Source organism: Citrus sinensis, chromosome 7 (assembly GCF_022201045.2).
Source record: "Citrus sinensis cultivar Valencia sweet orange chromosome 7, DVS_A1.0, whole genome shotgun sequence".
NCBI classification, from domain to species: Eukaryota; Viridiplantae; Streptophyta; class Magnoliopsida; order Sapindales; family Rutaceae; genus Citrus; species Citrus sinensis.
The window spans coordinates 8999364-9020515 of record NC_068562.1 but is presented as its reverse complement, the minus strand read 5'-3'; the positions used below and the strand labels follow the sequence as shown (position 1 = coordinate 9020515).

General features: G+C 32.2%; 3 protein-coding genes across 4 annotated transcripts; all 3 read right to left on the bottom strand.

Moving 5' to 3' along the window:
* Positions 1 to 3489: 3489 nt before the first annotated feature.
* Positions 3490 to 6682, bottom strand: LOC102621228 (transcription factor bHLH68-like). 2 transcript variants are annotated; one of them, XM_052444012.1, is made up of 9 exons: positions 6201 to 6682; positions 5715 to 6063; positions 5455 to 5529; positions 5171 to 5236; positions 4858 to 4923; positions 4629 to 4688; positions 4457 to 4501; positions 4113 to 4157; positions 3490 to 3968 (listed from the first exon to the last, which is right to left on the bottom strand). In XM_052444012.1, exons 1-9 carry the CDS (start codon positions 6380 to 6382, stop codon positions 3840 to 3842), a joined length of 1017 nt encoding a protein of 338 aa, XP_052299972.1. In that variant the 5' UTR covers positions 6383 to 6682; the 3' UTR covers positions 3490 to 3839. The 2 variants fall into 2 exon arrangements, with proteins under 2 accessions (XP_052299972.1, XP_006465638.2); XM_006465575.4 differs by having other exon boundaries at positions 5715 to 6066; positions 6201 to 6680.
* A 3165-nt stretch (positions 6683 to 9847) lies between these two features.
* Positions 9848 to 13800, bottom strand: LOC102621715 (peroxisome biogenesis protein 2). The gene is made up of 8 exons (XM_006465577.4): positions 13470 to 13800; positions 12874 to 12987; positions 12620 to 12773; positions 11786 to 11922; positions 11561 to 11661; positions 10781 to 10898; positions 10412 to 10578; positions 9848 to 10237 (listed from the first exon to the last, which is right to left on the bottom strand). The coding sequence occupies exons 1-8, from the start codon at positions 13557 to 13559 to the stop codon at positions 10111 to 10113; spliced, it is 1008 nt and encodes a 335-aa protein (XP_006465640.2). The 5' UTR covers positions 13560 to 13800; the 3' UTR covers positions 9848 to 10110.
* A 624-nt stretch (positions 13801 to 14424) lies between these two features.
* Positions 14425 to 15353, bottom strand: LOC102622003 (hypothetical protein). The gene has a single exon (XM_006465578.4). It carries the CDS (start codon positions 15266 to 15268, stop codon positions 14579 to 14581), a length of 690 nt encoding a protein of 229 aa, XP_006465641.3. The 5' UTR covers positions 15269 to 15353; the 3' UTR covers positions 14425 to 14578.
* Positions 15354 to 21152: the final 5799 nt, after the last annotated feature.

Sequence of the window (21152 nt, the reverse complement as noted above, 5' to 3'; positions counted from 1 at the left end):
TATTAATTTTTATTATGGACTGTGATTTTGGGAGAGCAATTTTAATTATTTATGTTATTCGATTTTATTGCTTGTTCAATCTTTAATGTTTAGTCTATACCGATTGTTTATGGTGGCACATAAAATTATATATGCTTTGTCTCATATCGGTCCACGTTTAATGGTGCATTGTTTGAGAATTCGCACATAATTTTTTTTTTTTACTCAGAAATAAATAACAATTTCTGTGCTGGCATAAATAATGCTTTCTATTAGAGTTACAGGAGATCTTCATATCTTCCTGTCATTGCATTGTACCCAAATCGCCAATCAGAAGTTCGACCAGGAGACAAATTTTGTTTTGTCTCAAAAAATCTTAAGCTGGTTTAGAAACGGCAACATTTTGGAGAAGCAAAAAAGGAAAAAAAAAAAAACTACACAAAACGACGCCGTTTTATTTAGTTTGCGGGATTTGACCCGAGGCAAATATCGGATCTCTAAGATTATTTAGCATAAATTTTGAGTTGAAGAGTATTTACTATCCATTGTGGATAAATTCATTTTAATTGTTTCTGTATAAGTTCGTGTGCAAGAAATAAAATTGTCGAGTGATCCAAGTGGGCTTCCAGGCCCGGATAAAATCCCCGGTGCTAAAAAAACCTGGGCTTTTACCTTTTCCATTTGTTGTAACTTGAGAGTTGAGAGGCCTATCAAACAAAATTATAACAACTATGAAAAAGAAAACAAGTTATTTTTGTTATTTTAGCGTGATTAAGTTTTTTCTTTAAAAGAAATTATTACAGTCTGCAAATATATATTATAATATATTGTCTTATGGGACATAACAATACTCAGTAGATATATTAATTTATAGTACAACCCAAAAGTTTATTGACCTCAAACATAAAAATTTATTACGGGAATATTTGGAAAAAAAAAAGTTTTAGTAGGATTCAAACTCATGTCGTCAATGTTGAGAGAGTAAATTTTAATATTGGACTGTATAAGACTCAATATCTAATGTGCGATTACTAATTTAAAATTCTATTTATACTAATATTAGAATGATATCTATTCTATTAAAATATTTAAAAGGAACATAAATTCGGATAAGACTCAAAATTCATGTCTTCAATGTTTGAGGGGCGGGAGTTGTTAGGAACCACATAACTTGAACAAATTAGACCATGATTAAGTAGGCAATAATGGACCATGTCTTATATTCTCCAATGGACATTACTTCTTCTGAGAAATAAGAATAGTGGGCAAGGCAAAAAGTTAAACATGTATCACTCGCCCACGTTCTTTTTAAATAACATGTTTGATGATAAGTAAACTATAGCAACCATTACCAACCACAAAAATTAGATAATTAAAAATTCTGATGATGCAATATATAACGTCAGGATTACAAGAGCAGCTTGCGAGGAGCGTGCGAGACTGCGAGAGTGGCCCATAATCACTCCACTCGATTGCAATCCAAAAAAGCAGTCTAGAAATACCCGAAATGGGGTCCATATTCGGGTGGGTCGTTGAGTGCCATGACCATGAATTTGCAGGAAATTATTATTATTTTTCTTTTGAAGCCTTTGTCATTTTCGGATGCATATGGATTGCTAGGAAACAAATTTGGATTCGCTATATGTATCATGATTCATGAGTACTCATGTAAAGTTTCCTTTAGCAGATAAATATTTGGGTCTTTTTTTTTAAAAAAAAAAAAATTTGTAGCTCATAGATAGCGAACAAAAGAGTAAGTACATGATTGTATTGTTTTGTTCTTCCAGGCTTTTTGCTTGTGAATGATTAATATGAGATTCATATACATGGCTCTTTCTTACATTTCACAGAAAAGAAGATTTTGTGAGGGTGAAGGTGTGAAACCCAATGCATGACCAATATTCTTTTCCATTAATTTTTTTTGTCAGAATTACATATAAGTTTTGTTTTTTCATGCATGTATGTATGTGCAATTCATTAGTTATGTAAATTAAATACGAATATTGTTATAGTTCACAATGTTAGATTAAATACTAAATACAGAATCCTGAATTAGATGATTTCTAATTAAATATACACAACATTTAAGAAACTACACCTATATTTAGAGTTGTTTTAATAGAGTTTTGTAAAAACACTGCCATTTTGTGGATGTTTTGTACAATATTCTTCTTGTTTCTCTGCAATAAAAAATGAAAATCAAAAGTGGCACGCTCTTAAATGGGCCTAATTAAGGTGGGATTTTATTTTTTTTACTTAAAATTTTAAGCTAAAATAATTTGACCTTTAAATATCTTTTATAAGTATTGGAATTGTGGTGTAGATTCTTAGTTTCAAGTGCCAATTAATTTAGATGTTGAACATCAATTTCATCCATTAAAATTAAGCCACTACATTTTCCATCATTTTGCTTACTTTTTATAATGGTTCACTTCATGCACTATCCAATATTGATGGCTATGCAATAAAACAATAATTTCTAATAGGGTGTCGAGTTTTTAATTAAGAGATATTTTTAATTATTAACCCTAGTTTCGTCATTGGCTCCATTAAATCCAATTCCCTTCTAACACCATTCAAGTACTTTTGGAAAACAAAAGCACTTCATCCTTTATAACAAATCCATCAAAAACAATAGAGACACGCCGAGATTAATTTCCACTATTAAGTTATGATGAAGAAATGAGTACTAAAAGAATATTTTCATTATCAAGATCATAGTTATTAAAGCATGATGAAAGCCATTCATGATATATCTCTAGCATAAAATACAATAGCTAGCAATAATTTTTATAAGAGCCGATCCATTAACTAAATAATGAACTCAAAAAAACTAGTATTATTAATCTCTGCATTTTTTATTTACATTGGCTAACCTAAAATTTTACATAATCATTTATTTATTTATAGGCACAACGTATATTATTATTATTGTTATTATTTTTGGCCTTTTACCTTTCTTAGGATTTAAACCTCAATGGTCAACTAAATAAAAACTATTTAAAAATCACTTGGATAAGTCCTTGGGGTAATTTTACATGATTTTTTTAACCAACTATTTTTGCACCGGTTCTTCGTCTATGCATGGATTAGAATTTTGGATCAAAATCCTCTCAGGATGATCTGATTTTCTTCTAAGCCAAAATTTATTTACGTGATTAGTGGCTACTAAATTAAAAAGTAAAGATAGTTAAAATCTAATCAAATACTAATACTAAAATACAAGTGGCATAAGATTTGTAAAAGATCAAGAATGTTCAAATCAAGAGGGAATTTTATTCCCATAATTTTACCAATTACAAATAAATAATTAACTTCTGTAGTTACTCCATTTCATTGTGCATTTTCTCGAAAGGCGTTAATTAAATAATAGTACCTTCATTTTAAATTGAGCTAAAGAGACGATCTTTCTAAGCTTGTTCAAAAATCAATCCTGATGAGAACTAATGGAATGAAACATTATATATATATATATATATATTACGTATAAAGAAAAGAAAGAGTAATAGCTAGATTTAAAGAGAGGAACATAAAATATTTCTATCCGCATTTTTCCTCCTTCATGAGTAAAAAGAGAGAAAATGCTACTCCCATTAAAGGTTAAAGTATTTGAACATGAATCGCAAAATAACTAATTATAGAACTTCATGGACATGAAGCTACAAGGGGTAATTAATGACATGCAATCTTGATTTGCTTAAAAGAGAGTTGCAATAAGAAGAATGAGCACATCTGATCTAACTGGCTAGATAGTTAGAATGCATAGCATCATGAGCAATCAGTCTTAATTTCAGCAGAGTGACTGCTCATGATGTTATACCATTCCCATGAAAATCTCCAAATATGCTGCCAAAGGCAGCTCAAAACCCGCCACCGAGCGCCGGAGCCCAGAAATCAGCTCCGTTGTCACTCCCAATTTGCTGAGTGCAAGACAGTGGAACCAAGCACAATCCTCTACTCCTCAAGTCCTTTGGCTTGCCTTGGCCATCCTAGTAAATAATTAATTAATCCAAATTACTTAATGATCATAATCATGGAGATAATGATGATTCATAAATCAATGTTATTAGTCAAATGGAAGAGAACAATTATTGTATAAATGAATAGAAAGATTGACTGACTGAGTGCTATACCTGGTTAGGAGCTTCTTTTCTTTTGAGGCAGGTGTCATTCAACAGCTATACAAAAAGAGAAAAAGGACATTACTACTACTTTAAATCTTTCTCGAACTCTCCTTTTGATTCAAAATTAATTTTCAGCTGTCCCCATATTCTGCTTTAGATAAACGTTTGCTTAAATAAAAGAGTGTCTAAAGTTGAGAAATGAGAACCTTGTCCTTTCAATGTTTTTTTTTTCTTTTTTTCATTATCAAATGTATAGATAGATGAATTAACTAGTGCATTTCAAAATCAAAGCCCTCTCCCACATAGCTTTTGAAAGAACAGGTGAGGTGATGGATAAAGCTTAATTTAATTACCTGACCTGGGGCTTCAGGAAATGCACCATTTATATCTCCGTGAACCTGAAATAGATAAATTTATATATATATATATATATATATATATAAAGAAATATATTAAAAAATGCGAGTTAGCTAGCTAGGGTTCGCTTTGGAAAATGAAAAGGAAAACCATTTCGTGGGTACTTACACAATGTTGGTTCCTCATGCTTGCCGAAGGAGAAGTGCTCAAATAAGGGGAGCTGAGTGCCTGCATGCATTGGAAGAGAATAAATTTTGTAACTTTGATGATAACTGAAGTTTATTGTTTTTAATTATTAGAAAAGGCATATGAATAAATGAATCTTTAACTGCATGCTCAGACTTACAGAGATAGTATAAAAAAATAGTATTAGGAAGAAATTAATTAACATCATCACCTCAATTTGACCTTGAAGGAATCTAATATACCCAATAGCTTCTAACAAGACAGAAGCAGTGTCAGTCTGCAAAAGAGCAACAACAACATGCACATGGATCTCATCAACAAACCAACTTTCGCAATATACACATATTCTCATCATCTTTAAATGTTAAAAGTGGAAGCCAGAAGAAAAAAAAGATAAAAGCTTTTTTGATCAGTGTTCAAATTAAAAATTATTAAAATAAATCCACTTATGGGTTTAATCTTAGAAAACAGAAGTGCTTTTGGTATGATTCCTTGTGTTCAGTTTTTGTTTAATTATAATTTACCTTTCCAAATGGGGAAACCAGTTGGTGAAGGGCTGTAATTCTGTCTCCTAGCTTCTCCTTCCTCACCTGGCAAATTGGCAATAGATATATATATAAATACCATAGATCAATATATGAATTATGAACATTATTTAATATTTTAATTGCATTTTTATTATGATAAATTTTAATTCTGCCAAAGAATAACAATGTTGAGGGAAATGGACAATCAAGAAAGACATAACATCCCTTCACGCTCACAAATTAACAAAAAGACACACAAGGAGAGAGAGAAGTTGTGCTACTTTCAAAGGTGTTTGGCTTGAAGGGGTCTGAACCCTAGCTTTCTTGCTCACTCCTCTAGTTGCTGTGCTATTACACTGTAGAGGAAAGAAGAGAGTAAGAAAAAAGATATTATGCATTAAAAATTTGGAAAAACTTAATGTATTTTTTCTTTTTTATATATATTCGTAAATTGAATTATGTACAATATATAGCCTTATCCTAGCTAGCTGTTATAAAATAATTAAAAAATATATATATTGTGGGTTTTTCTCAGTCTTACCTCAGATGAATGATCAGGATGTTGCTGATTATTTTTCTTATCTGCTGGCTTGGTATGAGAGAAGTCTAATATGTTACTGCTTAAACTGGTGACACAAGACCTAGGGGAAAGTGGCATGATTTGGGGCCAGTTGCTAGCAGCAGTGGCCTGAAATTCTCCAGGTCCATGAAGATACAAGTTGTTGGCTTGGGGAGCTTCTTGCTTTACATCATCCACAACATCAACTCTTGATGAAGAATATGGATTTATGATTTGGAGATGATGATCTTCCCAACTTTCGAACTTTTTAGGCTGATGAAAGTGGCTAATTGGAGTACTATTAAAACCATCATCGTCGCTGGGCAGCCCACTCCTAAAATACAAATAATAACCAAATTAAAACCCCGCTAAACCTTTCATCGCAAAATCTAAAATAGTTAATATGATTTATAACATGCATGTCTAAATTAGGTGAGCATTGCTAGAGAAAGAGAGGAGAAATTTTACAGTAGTAGCTGGCTCCATGACTGAGGATGTTGGTCTTGAGAATCTGGCAAAGAATTGAAAGGAAATGAAGAAGAAGATCCATGTACATATTGAGATGGAAATAGAGATGGAGATGATGAAGAAGATAACTGATGAGGATTAAGTGGATGCATGCTCCACCAGCTAGGGTTTCCTGCCATCATTTGTTTTGTACAATCACACTCGCAACACACTGATAATTGATGATATCTAGTTTAGCTGGTTCATAAGCATGCCACTCAAAAGAACTCAAAAATGAATTCTCCTTTCTTTCTTTTCCCTTTCAATTCTTTCACTTTTCTCTCTCCACTTGTTATGTATTTTCTTGTTTATGAATCAAAACAAAACTTTTGCTAAAGCTTTATTTGCTTTAGGAGGTTGAAGAAACTTGAGCCAATTTCTTCAAAGGAATTTTTATAGAGATGTGGGGCAAGGAAGCTTTGCAAATGTACCCTTTCTTTTATTTATTTTGTTTCATTTATTTAGTATTCTTTTTTTATTCTATGCTTTTGCTTTATTATAAAGTGGGGGCAAGAAAGCTGGTGTGATGTGCGTTTTCAGTCCATAAACAAATGCTTTGTAGGAGCCTTATTATTATTTTCCTTGATTTAGGGTAATAGGCTACATTGGGATTGTTTTTGGAGTTAGGGTCTTGAGTATAATAGTATGTTATCATAATGCTTTCTCTACTCTTGTGCAATAATGCAACTCGCGAACAAAAATTTAGAATCTAAGTAGCCAGACATATTCAGTAGAATATGAAAAAAAGTGTTAAGCCCTAGCTGACACGATTAATGTACCAATTCTGCCCTCTTTCTTTTTCACCGTGTTTATTTATTCATATAGTTGTTTTCTAGTAATAGGAGGCGGCTAAGCCTATTAGCCTCCCATAATTTGATCTCCTTCCGAGTAAATATATATATAAAAGTGATTGATAATTAATAAATAAAAAAAATGAAAAAGTTAAATACAATCTATATATTATCGTTAAAAGACTCATGACATAAAATCTTTAAAATTAAGTTAATAGAGAATCTTAATTTATTATCAACTTGCTCCCATTTAACTTATGGCTAGTTAGCATATGAATAAATTAAGATCACCCATTTTCTTATCTTTTATTATATTTTTTTACTTTTTTTTTTAGGTTAAAAGATAAATATATGTACAGTTAATTTATCCCTCTTCGGAGTGTGTGTGTATAAAGTTTTGGTGAATATTAACATTAAACTATGTGACCAGTCGAATTATTAGTTTGAATATTGGGTAATAATCATATATACAAGAGTTTGGTGTTAAATAACACTGAAGTTTAGGTGAAAGTTCATAAACCCATATTTGGAGCAGCAGGAGGTGATAATTGGGTACATAATTGATTGTGAGAGGGTATTGTTCTGTAATTATGTTGCACATGTGATAAAAGTTTTACATACGAAAAATGACAAAAAGAAATAATAAAACATAACGAGATACTATTTTACAGATTTATAACCTCTGTTGTGCCGACATTGTGGGGTAAATCGTTGAAAGAAGAAGACTCTACAGTCTTCTTGGAGTTGAAAATACTGCAGTACCGAAAATTATGGGATTGACAATTTTTTACTCAAGAATTATCTTCATCAAACAGTAACAGATTCTGTTCTGGCCGTGAATAATTAAGCTCAAAAGTGGGCCCACAAATTGGATTAGAAAGATCTTAATAGTAATAGTATATACTTAAGAGGGTGCGTTTGTCATATTGTATTGTGTTATATTGTATTACATTATTTTAATATAGTTGTATTGAATTAGAACTGTATTAAAATAATATTGTACTGTATTAATTTTTTTGTGATTAAGATAAATTATATATTTAGAAAATAATATTTATTAGTACCTAGAAAAATAGTAAATATAGAAGTCTTAAATTTTAGAAATTTAACATTATTTTTTAGTATAAATGTTAAAAAATATCATAACTTTTCATAAAGATGAAAGCTTATAGCCTTATATTCTATTTTCAGGATTTTCTAAATATATAACATGTGAAATAAAGATCAAAATAAATAATTTAATCGAATAATCTCTAAATAATATCATAACGTAATGATATTTTATATTTTTATTTTTATTAGTATTAATTTTAAATTAATATTATTTAAAATTATTCATATATAAATATTTGTTATTAGTTATATTAAATTGTTAAATAATAATCAATTTTTATATATTAATTACTATAATATAATAAAATAATGTAATATTATATTATATTCTTATTTTTATATATTATTTAAGTACTTATTGTTAATTATATTAACTTATTAAATATTAATCAATTTTATACATTAATTATTATATACTTTAGTAATATTTTTAATTTAATAAAAATTTAAATATGACTAATAAATTATTAATTTATATTAATAATTATGATGTAAAAATACAAGAAAATAAAAATTAATATTATATTAAATTAAAAAGTTATATTTATTTATTATTATAATAAAAAAACAAAAGTAAAAAAAAAAAAAAAAAAGAGTTGCTGCATTAGCATACCTCTTAATCCCATGCAAATTTTTTTCTAAACATTGTATTGGTATTAAGCTAAAGTGAACAATATTATAATATCCCATAATCCCATATTCCAAATACACCCCAAGAGCATTGAACACACCTTTGATATCATTGAACGTGTATATAATTCGTTAAAAAGCTTTTCATTTATTTTAACTTCGTAATTTAGTGAATAATAATGTCCATTATAAGTAATTTTGGGCGAATTAGAATTTTCTATCTTCATTAATTTAGGGATAATTATATGTGAATAAAGTTTCATATCATTGTTTAGAAATAAAGTATATGGTACTATATCCTTACAAGTGATTCGGTTTTTAACCGATATTACTTTAATTCTTTTAAAAAAATAGTGAAGACCACTCATTATAATGACAATTGGACCCATCCCACATAAATTTTTATTCCCATGCTCAGGACATCAAATTTGATACTTTTAATTATTATTTTTCAATTATTACCATCCACTGGTTTATTATAATCTGGGATCTACTAAAAATTTAGATAGATACATAAATGATAAAGCCTAGAGATTCACTAAGCAGAGCTTAAAAATCTACTACCATATCAATCTTTTGGAAAAATCGACACTTCTTTTTTTTTTTTTGGTCGAAAGGAGAAGAGCTCCGATGGGAGCTCGATCCGATCGATTTTGATGGCATGCTTCCACTATTAGTCGACCCTAAAACATTTAAATATTGTTAGATTAAAGAAAAAGAATTAATGAATAGATATCCAAAAGAATACATCATCATATTTAAATACTTAATAACAATTATTCGGTTGACTAGTCTTGATTATTTGATGAATTAAATATTTTTCATATTTAGCATATGGGTTCTCTTTTGTGCAAAAGCTAGGGTAATAAAGGTTCAAGTTGGTAGAAGATAGTGACTAGCTTGACTTGTTTTACTCCTCTCACATATCTTTTTCTACAATCATTTTATGTCAATGAACGAAGAAAGATGGTCAATCCCTAGTCTTAAGAATTTGGATTCATATTACATCATGTCCTTGGCATGAATCACAATGATTGGGGCTTAGCTATAAATTGACTAATTTAGAGTATAATATTAAAAAAAAAGTTGTACCAATATTGACTCATAATGATATCAGTTCAGCACTTCAAATGAATAATTTTCTGCCGAGAGAAGCAGAAAATAGCCTGTTTAAATGATAGAATGATGATAAGGAATGAATCCCCATTTAATACTGGGGCAAAAATGTTTTAGACGGAAAGCCACAACGCTTGATTGATTTGTATGCCGAATCAGGCCCTTTTATACCATAACACTAAGTTGATACAGCTTTTCTTCTTCCTAATACAGTATAAGTATCATTGACTTGAAATTTTTGGGTTGATTACACCATGCCGCTGCATGGCAATTACAGGTTCGTTGCATCTGGAACACCGGAATGATGGAGATGCGGCACAGCGCGTCCTAAGGCAGTAATAACAGTACCTGTCAACAGGAAAGAATCACTAATTGTAAGCAGAGTCATATTGGTTTCTATAAGTCAAAAAGAATGTGGAGCTGTGCGAAAGATAATTCTGCAAATAATTTTTTCACATTGAATGTGTTAGTTCGCAATGAAGTGAGAAAATCAGGCTGACAATAGGATGTTAAGTAATATACCTATGTTGACAGGGGAGGGCAAGAAATGGAGTGGTTGGACTTGCTTGGCAGATGGGACAAGTAGTGACATCCTCTTCAGAGCTTGAAGATTTATCCTTTGAAAATGGGCCAAATAAGCCTTTAACAGTTGACGAGTTAAGAAGAGGAAGAAGTAAAAGTAGCATTTCCTGCAAATCATAGAAGAGGAAAAACTGAGTGAAAATAAATTACCTCAAGTATTAATCCATAACTGGACAAAATTTCTCCCACATTGATTGCCAACATGCAACCTGTTAACTGATTCTAGATCTTCTACTTTCAAATCCTTTTGATTGAGTAAATTGACTTTCAGATGATGTAAAATCAATTAAGAGAAGGGAAAACAATTACCGAAAACTCATTCCACACTAACTGGCGATTCATGTACTCGAAGCTAACAGCTCGATTCATATTAGGGGTCCCATAGACAAGCCTTGCTCTTAAAGCTCTTTCAATGAGGTTCCTATACCTGCAACAGAACAAGACATGTTCAGCCATTCCAGAATTAGTATGTCATCTTAATACCCTAAACATAAGGCAAATAGGTGTAAGAGGCTACAAAATTGTTTAGAAGCTTGTGCATGCAGTCCACAATCCAATATTTATTTTGATAGTCTTGTCCAAACCCCATTAAGTGGGTACATAATTAGCCATCCATGAGAATTCTATCCTATGTGGCTATGGACCATGTTAGAATAAGGCTAACCATATATCCTTCCTTGAATTGCCAAGAGATATGCTTGAAATATATAATTCCTAACAGAAATATTATTCAAGCATATTCTACCTTGTGAGATCAGTTGACAATTTTCAATTATATCAGTATCCTTAATATCATCCCTTTACTTATATGGAAATAATGGAGACAGTCCAACAATCATTGTTCATATTTCTCACTGAACATGTAATTGAGTAATCAACAATCAATGAAATGAAAAATACATCATTAATGGTACTACTGGAAATCCTTCTGTCAGCAAATATGTAAAGGGAAATCAATAATCACTAATATGAAGAAATTACTGTTAAATCAGCCAACTCTAACTGGCGTTCTCTCTAATAAATAATAGATAACTTCATCTCCATAGTACTAATTATATTCATAAAATAATATATCATATAAAGACGTACCTTCCGGTGTAAAGAAATATGAGTAGGTTGCCAAATGAGGCAGCCTTGTAAAGTGCTTCAATCCGCTGTATTAAAATCCATGCTCGCCTAGCCAATGGCCTCTGAATAACATGTAAAGAAAATCAGTAACCCATACCTCCACCATCATGCATGTACCCATACAAACACACAAATCCTTCCTTCTAGGATAACAGTGGGTAGGTAAATTGCTAATATAAGCACTACCTGCTCAGAGTCTCCCCATCTGCGGAAAGCAGAGAATGATTGTAAACGAGCCCAGAGGTACTGTCCACCAACAGTGGCAATGCAATACCAAATCTTCTGGGCATTCGTAAGTCCAGGTCCCTCCAAACCAGTTCTGACTGCAAAAACAAGTTTGAACTTAGTAGGTTAGGTAGCTGAGCAAAAGACACAACAAAATAAATGGTTATTGAGGAAACAAAATTTTTCTGTTCTGGAATATGAAAACATGAAAGAAATCCTGGTTGTTATGATACCCACTTACTGGGCCCCTTTTGACTTTTTTATCTTGAAAGAACTACTTTCTAGAACGAACAAAAATACTGTTTATATATTCAAATGGCAAAAAGCTCATTTAGAAATGCATGCTTTAATTTTCAAATTTCCCATTTGGGCCCAAGGATTGAAACAGATACTATTCTCCCAATAACTATAGTCTATTCTGAGAAGGTTCCAAAACAAACAGCAAATAAAAATTAACAGTCATATTCATCCATTACATTCGTCTCAAGAGCATCCATCAAACTCAAAGGTTAGAGAAGTTCTTTGCAAATATATTTCAATCAACCAGCAACAAAGCCCATGACAAGAAATTATAGGCGGGAAGCTTCATCTTTAATTAATCATCTCAAAACAGTGAATTAGATGACATAACAAGTGCATAACCATCCTTCCTCCCTAATCCCTATAAATCAGTCCCAAGGTCATCAAATATCTCCAATCTACTTAAGATAGAAGTTTTGAGGAACCCAGGAATCTCAAACTGTCAACAAGAACTATCACATTAGACAAAGAGACAATTATAGGTTCAGACCTTACCTTTTGCTCTTGTTTCCACAGCACGTTCATCCCTGTACCTCAAATTCATTAGAGCATTTCCAGGAGTCGGCTTATCCACCCAAATTGAAAACCGCCAAATTAAAAACTCTAGAAAAGCATCGAGCTCAGGTTCATATTGAAATAACATTCCTGGCTAATCCCAACAAATTAAAGAAACATAATTAAGAAAATCGACCAAGTGAATGCTAATTCAACAATACACAATAGATTCCTTCAGAAACACAACAAAGTACCTTCATCAGAGAGAAGACCTTAACCAACTGTTCTTTTAACATGGCTGACATTTCAATGTCCAATCTTCCAGCGTCAAACTGATTAACCCTCGATATCGAAATGGGTATAATTGTCTGTCCAGATAACATATACATGAAAACCCAATTGCAAGGTTAACATAATTACTCAATAATAAATTTCATAATGAAACATATGATTTCTCAGCTGCCCAGAAAACAAAATCAACTAATTTTGACTCTGATAACATGCGAATCAACATAAAATTAGCATACTCAGTCTCAATACAAGTCAAAAGTTTCAAACTTTGCTACAAAAATATCCATCAGCTAATTCAAATAAAGATAAATTACATTTCTTGGGGACATTCGCATTGCATTTTAATTAAGCTAAGTCAAACTTATTTCATAATATTCATCAACCAAAAAAATTTCCCACCGAAATTTTCCTATAAATTCACCACCAGAGAAATGAAACACAAAAATGAACAAAGTACAAAGCCCTAAAACATAGGTGACAGGAAGCAAAAGTTAAGGGAAATTAAATAAACTTGAAAAATAAGAGCTCAAATTTAAAGGGCAAGTCATATCAAGCTTACCTGATGAGAAAGAGCAAGAGATTGCCAATGAGGAAGCAGTTTTTTATATGTATCAATCCATTCATCTTGTGGTGGAGGTATTGAGGCCATTTTTTCAGCTTTTTCTTTTTGCAGATGATACAGATTGCTAGGGTTTCTTCTAAAGCTCTAATTTTTTTATTGATGAATCTTGTTAAGAGATATATTAAGATTTGCTTGGTTCAAGTTCTGGTCACAAACAGAAACAGTTGAAGTGGTGACCGCACCGGGGAATTTGAACTAAGTTGCAAATTTTGATCCTTTTTTTTTAATTTAATTTTTAAAAATTAGACAAGCCTATGCCTACGAAATACTCTGAGCAATTTTTGGCTTGATCAGAGGGTAGTTTGGTCTTTTGACGGGATCTTGATTCCGAGGATGATGACTTCAGTGTTCAGTTTTTCAGAGATTCTCAATGCTCTCGCTCGCTCAACCCATCATGGGCTGTCTCTTTTTCACGTCACAACCCATTTAACTAAGATTGGGTTCGGGGTCGAGTTAGGCACATCCGGCCCAATAATAACGGTCCAGCCCAATAAAATTACTTTGATAATCTAGTAATTTACAGCCAATTTGCTAATCCTTGTCCAAAATTTAAATAAACAAGAAGTTTGCAAAATCCATCAATTAAATCTCTTTTGTTTTTCTTTTGTCACTTTTGTTGTTTGACTATTTTTGTCACTTAAGTTGCTTGACCATCATTGATTGATATTTTCAATTATTTTTAAACGAACTCTTAATGACAATATTATAAGAAAATCAATTAGTGACACGAATGAGATGATGATACGACAAAAAGGGTTTGAGAATATGAACCATATTGTGATCTTTCACCTCACTGCGATTCATTTGATTGGAAAAGTTATTATTATCTCAAACTGTTACTTGAATTTACTAATCAGACTTATATTTGATGTGGTGACAAGAACAGTGGGTATTTCGGTAATTTCGGATACTTGTAGCCCATATTATAGTAATTTTAGAAAGTTCAACAAAATGGAGAATTCACACTCTATACATCTATAACATAAATTACAGAGGATGATCAAATTACCAAAAACTTTATATAATACATAACAAGATAATGAATTTTACACACTCAAATTCTCCAAACTACCCCCAGGAACCCAACAAAATTCCCTCTCAACCTCATTGGCCAACTCCTCTTCACCAAACCTCCTCAACCCCTTGCTCAAAACCTTACCCGCATACTCATCCACTTTCCAACTACACCCCACCCCACTTCTTTTCATCAGCCCATAAATCCTGACCGTCGATTCCTTTGACCCGGCCTCAACCACAGCCCTGACCACCCTCGACAGACCCCTTCCATCACCACCATCGATCTCCTCCAACTCGCCGATCAAACAGTCAACCTCCCCTGTCAAACCGCTCTTCGCCAATGTATTGATCAAATCAGCGAGCAAACCCAAGTCTTGCTGCTGGTACTCTCTCTGGATGGTGGAGAACACGTGGACGGCGACGGCGCACTCGCCCTGGCGGATGAGCTCGCGGAGGGCGGCGAGCAGATCGTGTTTGATGAGGCGGGAGAGGGGTGGATAGGTGGGATTCTGGGGATTTTGTTTGTGGGCGCGTTTTAAGAATTGGACGGCTTGGATTGCTTCCGTGCTCAAGATTCTGCCTTTGACTAGAGGTCCGCGATTGCTTCGTGGGCCGCACCGTATGGGAAGACGATGATGAGTGGTGATGATTGTTGGCTTGTGTTTTGGAGAGTGGTGTGATGGGAGAAATGTTAGGTTTGAGTGAAGAGAGGTCGCCATTTTTGCCCCCCAAACAAAAAAAAGAAATTGGTGGCGGAATAAGATAACACTTAACCGTTGGATCTTCTCGTAAGAGTGGGATAATTTCAAGATGGTCCCATTCTTTTTGATAATTCGCCGTTTGCATGGAAATTGAGGGAGAAGGCCAGAAGGGTAATGTATAAAATGGGGAAAAAAAAAAGTGTTTCAAGCTCGTCGACAGCAGGATTCGAACCAGCGCAGGCGAAGCCCAACAGATTCGAGTCTGTCTCCTTAACCACTCGGACAAAATTAACAAAATTGCACAAATTGCTACTTGGCTTTCATTTTGACATCTTTAACAAGGCCCATTTAAGTTGGATTAAGAATCCACAAGTCATAGTAAACTAGCCCCATTTTCAGATTCAAAGATTGGATTTAGAGTAGGGATTTTTGACACCGATCTCAAGTACTTGTAATACCCCTTTTACTGGAAATTACTTATATGTCATAACACAAAATTAATTGGCTTTGAATGAATATTCAATTACCTAACACCAATTAAATTAATTCGCTTTGAATGAATATTCAATTAAACACTTATATGAATTATTCTTTTGATAAAATTTTTACACTCACCCATTTCAGAATGTATATTTAAATTCTAAATTTTAAATGAATTTTTTAAAGAAAATTATATGAGTTCAGAAGATAAAAAATTATATAATAATATGAAAAATTGAAGATAAATATAATATTTAAGGATTTGTACAAATTTAAAAAGAACTTTTTTGGGTAAAAATTTATCGGAAGATGGCTAATTTTGATATATGGACGTGTATTTTATCAATTAATGTTTTTTAGAAAATAATATTTAAAAGAAGCGTTATAAAAATTTAGAGGGGTTTTTAACACTCCACTCTTGGACAAATCATTATTACAACACCCACGTCTTTTTCTTTACAAAGTAACCTCATTAACATGGCAACTTGTTCAAGGTAGTGGTGCTCAAGTTTATTTAATATTTTATAATTTATATATTGCTGATTAATAATTTCGTTGAAGTTCATATTTCTTCATTTCGGACCCATTAATGATTGTGGGCTCTCAATTTTTGTGAACCATTTCACATATGGTTTTATCGCTTGGATATTATTGAATATTTATTCTGGAAAAGGTAGTAATAAAAGAGGCTGGTCCTTTGTTAGCTACCACTTAAATTTGCAGGCGCAGCAGTTCTGGCATTAAATTAGGTGCTGCCTCGTTAGATAAAAATGGAGAAACAGGCCCATGCACACTTTAAGGTCAATTTTTTCCAGAAATATGATAAGATCAGATGTGCAATATAAAGCCTGGACAAAGAAATTCCCAAAATGATTGACTCCTCATACGGTTTTGTTGCCACAAACATCCATGACTAGAATGTGAGATTTCTAAAATATCAGCTTTTTTTTTTTTTTTTCCCAATCCACAGAACAAATGAAATGCAGCTGCATGCAATTAATTAGGTGGTTTCAGTTCAATTAATTAGGACCGTTGTTATTTATGCAAATGATGACATTTTGAATGAGATGGGGTTTATCTATCTAATTTATTCTGCTATACTTATCACAATATTCTCATTAAAGACTATTTGGAGACAAACACTTGTCTAAATTCAATAGTGGTACTGGCAAGATTTGTGGTTTATTTTGCCTGGAATATACATGCCACAATTTCTGATACCTGTATGCAATTATTAGGTGTCCATCATTATCGTAATTAATTGAAAAGGCATTAAGGTATAAACGTGATTTCTCATTAAATATTACAACTACTGCACATATATTCCTTAATAGGCACTTTGGTTCATTATTGATTTGCCCACATTGAATGACCGGACAACCAACTATTATTCAAGCCTAGATTCTTGATCTGTAAATTCTTTTTGCCATATCATCAACGTCTTCCCTCTAGGTTTAAAAGCTTCACAGTGCTTGCTTTATTGAAGGCCTAATGGCCCAGTTTTAAAGGTAAAAAGGTCATCTTGATATTGAAAAATCTTTCTCAATGTACACCCCTTATGATCATTTTTATAATTAACTGCTGTGGCCTGATATAAAAGAGCATTAGCACATAACATATTCTTGGACAGAAAAGACTTCTACACACTAGAGAGAAAAGAATTATACACACTGTCGCACTATGCCAATTATACATTTACTATACAATCTGTAGACAGGTATTCTTCAAGGCCTAGCACTTAATTACATCAACATCAGATACCAATAATTTCAAAGTGATCAGCAACTCATTTTCCAATTCTGCTAGTTAGATTGACATTCACCCAATTGTGTAACGACAAATTTGGTAATTCTTTTTTATGATATCGTTTCAGCTTTTGAGACTTCCTGTTAAGAGATTCTGAAAGAAAATTCCCACTGAGAGGAGGATATTATTGATCATGTGTTAACATGGTAGGAGGAGGAGATAGGATTTTGCTTTTACGATCAATAAAAAATTAAAAATAATAATAATAACAACCAAAAAGGCTAGCTTTTACAATTTGGGAGGACCCATTAAGCTATGGTTGCCAATGAGAGTGGAATTTGATTCATTTCAATAACATTTGATGTGTGATTAAGGATGCACTAAATGTGTGCATGGAGAGAAATATGCATTCAAGATTCCAATCAAGTATGGAGAAAAGCTCAGATTGTGCCCACCATGAAAAGGAGAAATGACTGAAGTTTCATTTGAATTGAAACCGCAATGGAAGGTGAAAATTGTTTGTTAGTTTATCTGTGGTTCTCATTAGAATTGTACACTTTTTTCTTTTTTCGAAATATATTACAAACTACTGACATTACAATCAGGGATCTATCCAAAATTTAAATTCCGACAATTACATAGCTCGAAAATCTACCCCAAATAACGGCAAGATATCATCATGTTGTTTAGCATGCCATTATTTTCATTCTCCTACTGCAATATAATTAGGTTTCCATCGTTGTCCTTGAGCTTTTATGACAAAACATGCTCTTTCATTGGTCAAAATGTGAGTTGTGGTTCGAGAACTTGTGGTTAATTGATTCCACGTTAAATCATTATATTGGAGCTAATCACTCTCAAACTCTTAAACATGTTACTCATTTAATTTGCAATGTGATATATAATAGTTGAAATAATACAGCTGTAGCCATGATGAATCGTATCAAGATCTACTTTCTGCAAAATTGAAATCCTATGAGTATCATCTGGCTTAGCTCAAAAAGGAAAAACAAAGATGTTTGGTTATAAGCATGTCTGATACGTTTTTTCTTATTCTTGAATTAAAAAAAAGAAAATGGCAGAAACATTTGAAATCTAACTCCGTGGCAGCTAATTTCTTGGGACCTACCATCATTGGTTTCCTCTGCAGCTTCAGCTTCACCAATAATTCAATTCTAACTAACAGTGTCATGCATACAGATCAACCACAAGCACATGGAGTATCACCAGTCCTGTGGGCTTAAAGGGTACATGAATGTTGAAAAAAAGAAACCAAGAAGCCAAGTGATATCGAACACAGAGATGGCCAAGATTTCAAACTTGTGTTTGGTAATGCTGTGGCCCTCTGTGTCTCGGTTCTTTATCTGCATATCTTGTTCTGATAAGCTGTAATATTCATTTTGGACCCAGAATTTGCAAATTTACAAACTAATGATAATGTGTTCATAATAAACAGGCTTTACGAATTGTCACACTTGCACGTACAAGTTTTACTAATGGCTAATGCTTGTTCATGCATGGGACATTAACAGCTCCAAGAAGCTTGGATTGATTATTTTATCACTTGCATTATTATTCTGAGAATCACATTCTTAAGCTCTGCAACTCCTACGAGTAGCGATCAAATAAAGAAGAAAAACACCATGATTTTTTTTTTTTTTTCTAACGGAGCTAATGCTTATTTTAATCTTCAAAGTGACTTGAATAGAATCAATCAATCAATATTCAATAGCGTGTTGGAGACGTTTGTTTAAGCGAATTTGGAACGATAATGGTTCCAACATTATTTAGGAGATATGTTAAATAATTTCCACATGTCTTTGAATCCGAATTTTGTCTGTCTTCATATTGTTCATTGATGGAAACAACTCGGAGAAAGCTTCAACACTTGGTAGTAAGCTACAAACGAGTCCATTGTTCCAACTTTGAATTGGAAATATGCTTTCCGGATTTTACCTTATCCTAACATTTTATACCTAATAATTCAACACGTATTGCTTGTTTCATTTGGGACATGTGAAAGTTTTTCCAATTCATTATAATGACCTGCCAAATTAAATTCATTTACTTGGCCACGTCATGACAAGATGTCTGCTCTATAATTCAAGTTTAACGTGTCAGATTATTAACTTATATATTTTTATATATTGATATAAAATTCAATGTAAATCTCAGAATTTTGAACCCAACCTATTAATTCTGTATTACATTTGCATCGGTATGATAAGTTTGTGTCACAAATGACCACATCTATTGGTTGTTGTATCTTTGTTTCACTGCTTTTTCAGCTAGGGTTTGATAATGCTCCTTATGAACCACATCTTTTTTGACCTTTTTCATCACAACAAAGTGAGAATGTTAGCTTGGCTTCATGACAAAACAGAATTTTTTAGATGGGGATATTGGAAAGCAACTTGAATGATGAAATCTCTTTAAGATCATCGAGTTAGATGCAACTTGTGCTCACTGTAGCATTGGTGGGCAGCAAGTGAGACCCACCAAAGCATATATATCAACACTTTAAACACATGATTTATAAATAGAAAAAATGAAAAAAAAAATAAAAAAGACTGAATTTTCCTCAGGTTTGATAAAGATCCTGATAAACTTTATTTTCTTTAAAATTTGCTATAGGAAGTTGCTCTAAATTTAACGTTAATGTGCAAGGATTAACTGACTTTTAAGGGCGGAATTTTTTTTAAGAGAAATTTTAGAATACACTAGATGTATTATGTTAGAGATACAATAAATAAATAATATTATGATATGTGTGTATTTATTTTAAAAAATCATCATATAAATAATGATTATATTAAATTCAATTACACATGTCATGCATGCATTAATTTATTATAATACATGATAGGTATTATATAATTTTTCTTTTTATAGGCGGTGGGTGTCCCTCAATCAAGAACACGTGCCCTTAATCCTATTTAGATCTTTTGTGGGCCGATATCTCGTGTCTGGCACATCGCCATGTGGTTCCCAGTCCATATCAACGGTGATCTTTAATTCTTTATTTAGCTTTACACTTGTCAAGTCAAACAAAGTTGTGATGAGAAGGTCTCTCACTCTCTCTTACTGGTGTTGTGCAACTGAATAACAATTAAATGTTTTGTGTAAAAAATAAATATTTTTCATTTTAATAGGGTTAATTTTAAATTATCATTTGTGAAATCATATTTTAAAAATATTTTTAAATTATTATAAATATTTTTATCTTTATTTTGTAAGAAGATAAAAAAAATTTCATCAGCTCGCTTTTATTTTTCTCTTATCTTTTGAAAAAAAAAAAAAAAGAAGGTTGAAGATTACAATAATTTGATAATATTCTAAAAGTTATTATATCACGATAAAAGTTATTCTAAAAGTTATAATTTGATAATCTGAAATGTATTCTTCTAATATTTATCAATTAAATGAATCCCTATTTCAATTTTTTTTTTCATCTTAAACATAATTGTTTAGATGAGACCACTTGCGTATGCATTGCACTATTTTTCCCACAAGAAGTAATCCTCATGGAGGGACCGAGTTTTTATTCTTTGTAATTAAAGTGGAAGTAGGCCTATTCAACTTTTAAGTGAGGCGTGGGAGACAAATGGGACACCTTGCCCATTCATTAATTCAACTTATTACTGCTAATGCTTGTCTTTGCATAATTTAATCTCAA

Excerpts from the sequence above, each read along its gene's own strand:
- LOC102621228 (XM_006465575.4), bottom strand. The coding sequence starts at position 6,382 with ATGATGGCAGGAAACCCTAGCTGGTGGAGCATGCATCCACTTAATCCT. Across the intron at positions 5,237-5,454 it reads CAAGCCAAACACCTTTGAAA|GTGAGGAAGGAGAAGCTAGG; the intron begins GTAGCACAACTT and ends CCAATTTGCCAG. Across the intron at positions 4,689-4,857 it reads TCCTTCAAGGTCAAATTGAG|GCACTCAGCTCCCCTTATTT; the intron begins GTGATGATGTTA and ends CAATGCATGCAG.
- LOC102621715 (XM_006465577.4), bottom strand. The coding sequence starts at position 13,559 with ATGGCCTCAATACCTCCACCACAAGATGAATGGATTGATACATATAAA. Across the intron at positions 12,774-12,873 it reads AGGTCTTCTCTCTGATGAAG|CCAGGAATGTTATTTCAATA; the intron begins GTACTTTGTTGT and ends TGTTGGGATTAG. Across the intron at positions 10,238-10,411 it reads GCCCTCCCCTGTCAACATAG|GTACTGTTATTACTGCCTTA; the intron begins GTATATTACTTA and ends TCCTGTTGACAG.
- LOC102622003 (XM_006465578.4), bottom strand. The coding sequence starts at position 15,268 with ATGGCGACCTCTCTTCACTCAAACCTAACATTTCTCCCATCACACCAC.